The 5002-nt window shown below is 50.0% G+C and overlaps 1 protein-coding gene across 1 annotated transcript; it reads right to left on the bottom strand.

Moving 5' to 3' along the window:
• Nucleotides 1–3155: 3155 nt before the first annotated feature.
• On the bottom strand, nucleotides 3156–3596 carry LOC101599799 (late cornified envelope protein 1A-like). The gene has a single exon (XM_004667060.2). The coding sequence runs from the start codon at nucleotides 3594–3596 to the stop codon at nucleotides 3156–3158; it is 441 nt and encodes a 146-aa protein (XP_004667117.2).
• Between the last annotated feature and the right edge of the window lie 1406 nt (nucleotides 3597–5002).

The raw sequence follows: 5002 nt of genomic DNA, 5'->3' as shown, positions 1-5002 counted from the left end.
AAGTTATTAATCAGACCTAAGACGTTGTGAAGGTAGTCAGGTCTCCATATCCTCCCCCCACAAAAAAAAAAAAAAAACCTTGTGAATGTAGTCAGGTTACCACATCCCCCAGGAAACATTGTGAATGTAATCAGGTTTCCATATCCCCCCAAAATGTTGTGAAAGGAGTCAGGTTACCATACCCCCCAAAATGTTGTGAATATAGTCAGGACTCCATACCCCCCCAAAAGCATTGTGAATGTAGTCAGGTTTCCATATCCCCCCAAAATGTCGTGAAAGTAGTCAGGTTACCATACCCCCCCCAAAATGTTGTGAATAGTCAGGACTCCATACCCCCCCCAAAAGCATTGTGAATTGTAGTCAGGTTACCATATCCCCCCCCAAACATTGTGAATGAATTCAGGTGACCATATCTCCAAAAAACACTGTGAATGTAGTCAGGTTTCCATATCCCCCCAAAACATTGTGAATGTAGTCAGGTTTCCATATCCCCCAAAAAACATTGTGGACTGCAGTCAGGTTACCATATCCCCCAAAAAGCATTATGAATGTAGTCAGGTTACAATATTCCCCCAAAAGCATTGTGAATTGTAGTCAGGTTTCCCTGTCCCCCCAGAAAACATTGCAAATGTAGTCAGGTTACCATATCCCCATCATATAGCCCTGGTACATTGAGGAGAAAAAAAAAATATTTGCAGGATTATGACCTGATTGTAAAGTGACAAGGCAGCCTGTGGCATCTCTGCCTCTTATCCCATCTCCCTTTGAAGATAGATTCTCCTTGGGGGTACTGCCAAATAAAGAAAAGAGGAATGGAGGGGAGAGGAGAAAGAGGGAGTGAGGAAAGGATGGAAGGGAGAAAGTAGAAGAGAGAGAAAAAAAGATAAAACTCCGTTCTGAAAGCCCAAAGTATCCTTGATAATTATTGCTTTTAAAAATTACTAATTTGGGGCTGGAGAGATGGCTTAGCAGCTAAGGTGCTTTCCTGTGAAGCCTAAGGACCCATGTTTGACTCTCCAGGTCCCACGTAAGCCAGACAGAAGGTGACACACGCGCACAAGGTCACACATGCACACAGGCGGTGCGCGTGCCTGGACTTCAGTTATAATTGATGGAGATACTGGTGTGCCAATTCTCTCTCACGCGCGCTCGCTTGCTCACTCTCACGCTCACTCTCTTTCATAAAAAAAACCAATCTGTTAGGTGTGACTAAAAAAAATTGTTTCTAATCACTAATTTTTAAGAATTTGGAGGGAACGATGAATAGCAAATGCCTCCAAGTTGCTTCTCAATCAAAGAAACTGCCTGGCCACAAGGCCGTGTGTGTGTGTGTGTGTGTGTGTGTGTGTGTGTGTGTCTGAGAAATGTAATTTGGGGGATTCAAGAGGTAGTGGTGTGAGAAAGACTTGGGAGGAAGCGAGTGAGCAGCAGGGGGAAACCGACCAGGAAAGGTGAGTCACAGAAGGTTCCAGAGTCACAGAAGCTTCCGGCTTCATTCACCATGGCCTCAGAGCCTGATGAACAGGTTGCCTGCTGTGCCTAGAGTACCTGTTAGCCAGAGGAAGTGAGACATTGCAAAAAGTGAGGTCAATGTGGGAAAAGAGAAGGAAGTCATAAAGCTGGATGGAGACAAGCTCTCCTCTGAGAAACTGTGCCAAGGTCTTTAAAGACAAAAGTAAATAAACAGGTGATAGGAGTCCACGTGAAGAGAGATTCGGGCAAGTAGCCGCTCATCAAAGGGGCCTGGCCATGTCCACTTCGCTAGCGTGCGTTATGTCTCCCCGTTGTCTCGTCTCGGAGGAGGGGCCAGTTGCTTGTCTGGCACAGAGAAGGCTGATTTGCAGCTGCCTTTTCTACAATAAACATTTTTAGTTTAGTATGTCTTAAAGATACCAGTCCATTCTTTTTAAAAAAATATTTTTTAAAGATTTATTTATTTATTAGAGACAGAGAGAGAGAGAGGAAATGGGTGAATGCCAGGGCCTCCTGCTACTGCAAACAAACTCCAGATACACGCGCCACCATGTGCATCTGGCTTATGTGGAACCTGGAGAATCGAACGTGGGTTCTTAGGCTTCACAGGCATGCGCCTTAACCACCAAGCCATAAGCCATCTCTCCAGCTCAATTCTTAACGTGATACTACATGAGACTCTGAACTCAGTGACTAAAGCCCTCCCCTTGCCCTATCTGGTCCCCCCCCCCCCCGTCTCTCTCTCTCTCTCATTCTCTCTCTCTCTCTCACCCCACATGAGGACAATCTCTGGCTCCATTCCCATCACACACACATGACACACATATGCAGACAGTCTCTGGCCCCATTTACATAACACACGCGCGCGCGCACACACACACACACACACATACACACACACACATCACCTGAGGACAATCTCTGGCAGAGAGAGGTGTCTTTACTTTTCTTTGGACCCAAACCCAAAATTCCAGGATCCAGGGAAAATGGACTGCGACATTTCCCACTCGCCCTCGGGTCCTTTCCTCTTCGAACCCCTCTCCCACCAGCTTCTCGGTCACAGAAGAGTAGAGTGACCATTCACAGTGAGCACATCCGCAGTCCTGGTCCCATGCTGAAGAGGTGACCTTTTCCAGATCTGGAAGGATGCTCTCCGAACGGACCCTCTCTGGGTACCACTGGCCTCATCTCAACCCGCTGCTGCACCCCACCCCCAAGAGAGCTGGCGCTGAATCGCCGGTCGTGGGTGTGATTCTTCCCTTCAGGCTTGAGCTTCCCAACTTCAGAACATTGTGTGGGGGCAGATTGCTCCCCTGAGGTCTGGGTGGGGGCAGTGCCAACATAACGCTTCCCGGGTAGACCTTAAAGGTGTTCAGTGGCACGTAAGAGAAGAAACAGGGCGGGGGAGGGGAAGAGGCGAACAGACAGAATGGCGAGGCCATGACATCAGGAATCAAAAGCTTTATTAGCACAGAGGGGGGAAATGCCTTCAAATCTGAATTTCAACAGCTTTCAGAGAGCTCGGAGAAGACAAAGGAGTCTGAGGTGAGCCCTTGAGCCCTCATGGTGGATGCGCTTAGGTGGGGTGAAGGGAGACACCCCGAAAGTGCTTCCTCAGGAGGACCCCAGCTGGGCGAGTCTTCAACCCACACTGGTCCTCCATGGGGTCTTCACAGCCCAGGTCAGCAGCAGCCGCCAGACTGCTGGCCACTGCCACAGCTGCTGCCACCACCGCTGCTGCCACAGCACCCGCTGCCCCCGCTGCCGCCACAGCACCCGCTGCTGCCACCGCTGCTGCCACAGCACCCGCTGCTGCCCCCGCTGCCGCCACAGCACCCGCTGCTGCCCCCGCTGCTGCCCCCGCAGCCCGAGCTCTGGTGCCTCCGTCGAAGAGACCTGCGGGGCCTGTGGTGGCTCAGGCAGCAGCCGCCACCCCCGGAGCTGCAACAGCCCCCGGAGCTGGAGCCACAGCAGCCCCCAGAACCAAGGCTGCAGCAGGAGGACGCGGGAGGACACTTCGGGGGACACTTGGGGGGACACTTGGGGGTTTGGCACTTGGGAGGGCACTTGGGGGGGCACTTGGGAGGGGGCTGGCACTGCTGCTGGCTCTGCTGGCAGGACATCTCGGCAGGAACCGAATACAGCTGGAAGACAGCACAGAAGTTTTAAATTCATCTTGCCCAAAGCAACCTTCTCACATTCAGAAGAACCCATTGTGAAGTCACAATACTATATCTCTATCGTGATCAGATTTTAAAAGAGCAACATCCAGTCCTAAGTCTAGTTACAGAGACCAAAATCCCAATGATTCTAGTAGAAGAACTTCACACTTTCAAATAAGTCAATTGTCAACGCAAAAACGACATTAATTCCTTGTAGCTTTCCCCGATCCCACCCTCTACCCCTTCCAGAAGTACCCTCCCTTCCAAACCCTCTTTCCTCCATGTCTTTCCTCAAAACTGTACTCAATCCCACCCAGGTCTTCCTTCTGCCCAGAATACAAGCCCCAGAGTCCATCCTGACCGCAGGGAGGCTCTACCTGGCTCAGGGACTGAAGCAAATCCCTCAGGATGCAGGTGGACTGAGATGCCACCTGAGAAGCTCTTGCCTTTTATATGGTTCTGCTCTGACCCGGCCATGCCCATGTGCAGGATGCCGAGAGTGTCTCTCACCCCGCACGCAGGTGACTCTCTCCCCTCACATCCCAAGGACCCGGCCCCTCCCTCCCTTGGCGTCTGAGGCATGACCGCACAGGAAGGCCCCTGAGACATGCAGGTCTTGTTGGAATGGCGGTGGAGCATTGCACGCAGCACTTGTCCACCTTGCAGGCAGCTCTGCTATGCCCCCTCCTTCCTGAGCTGGGCCAGTCCCAAGGCTAGACCTCTGAGGTGAGGATAATGTCTTCTTTTCTCTTTAAATAGGAAATGGAGGAGCGATTCCCAAGATAGAAATTAAATAGCCCTTGTTAGGCTAAGGACAAGATCCAAAATAAAACCCCAGGCCCAAGCTAATGACCTATGTAGCTTTCGTCATTCTTAAATTATGTCGTAACCTGGACGGGGAATGCTTGCTATCCTGGTGATGTTAATTTAGGTAAGTCTAACACAGATGGCCTGGGTGATAGGATCTCTCTCCTTGCCTGAATTTGACACACTGAAACAGCATGTGACAAAAAAAAAAAATGTAAAGTCACTTATAATCCCATCCCCAAATAACTTTTTTCTCTTTTCCTTTTTCTAATTTTTCCTGTGTGTTCTTGTTTTTTAGTTATTTGTGTTTTGTTTTGAGTTTACATAGCCTTTATCACACTGCTTATGTAAGAACTTATCTCACTAACTTTTCACTCAACATTTTCATGTGGGTCCTCCCATGTACTTCACGTCCTTTGGGTGCCAGAACGGTTCATGGGTGGCTCAGACTCTGTTTCTAGGTGGTGGGAAGCAGTAGTTCTCGAGCACATCTCCAGGTTTGAGTCTCAGCTCCCCAGCTGCTGGCAGTGTGACCCCGAGCAACTTGCCTGAGCGCTCCA

This window comes from Jaculus jaculus, chromosome 19, assembly GCF_020740685.1.
Source record: "Jaculus jaculus isolate mJacJac1 chromosome 19, mJacJac1.mat.Y.cur, whole genome shotgun sequence".
NCBI classification, from domain to species: domain Eukaryota; kingdom Metazoa; phylum Chordata; class Mammalia; order Rodentia; family Dipodidae; genus Jaculus; species Jaculus jaculus.
This window is presented reverse-complemented; position numbering and strand designations above follow the sequence as displayed.

Coding starts and splice junctions, on each gene's coding strand:
- LOC101599799 (XM_004667060.2), bottom strand. CDS start 3,596: ATGTCCTGCCAGCAGAGCCAGCAGCAGTGCCAGCCCCCTCCCAAGTGC.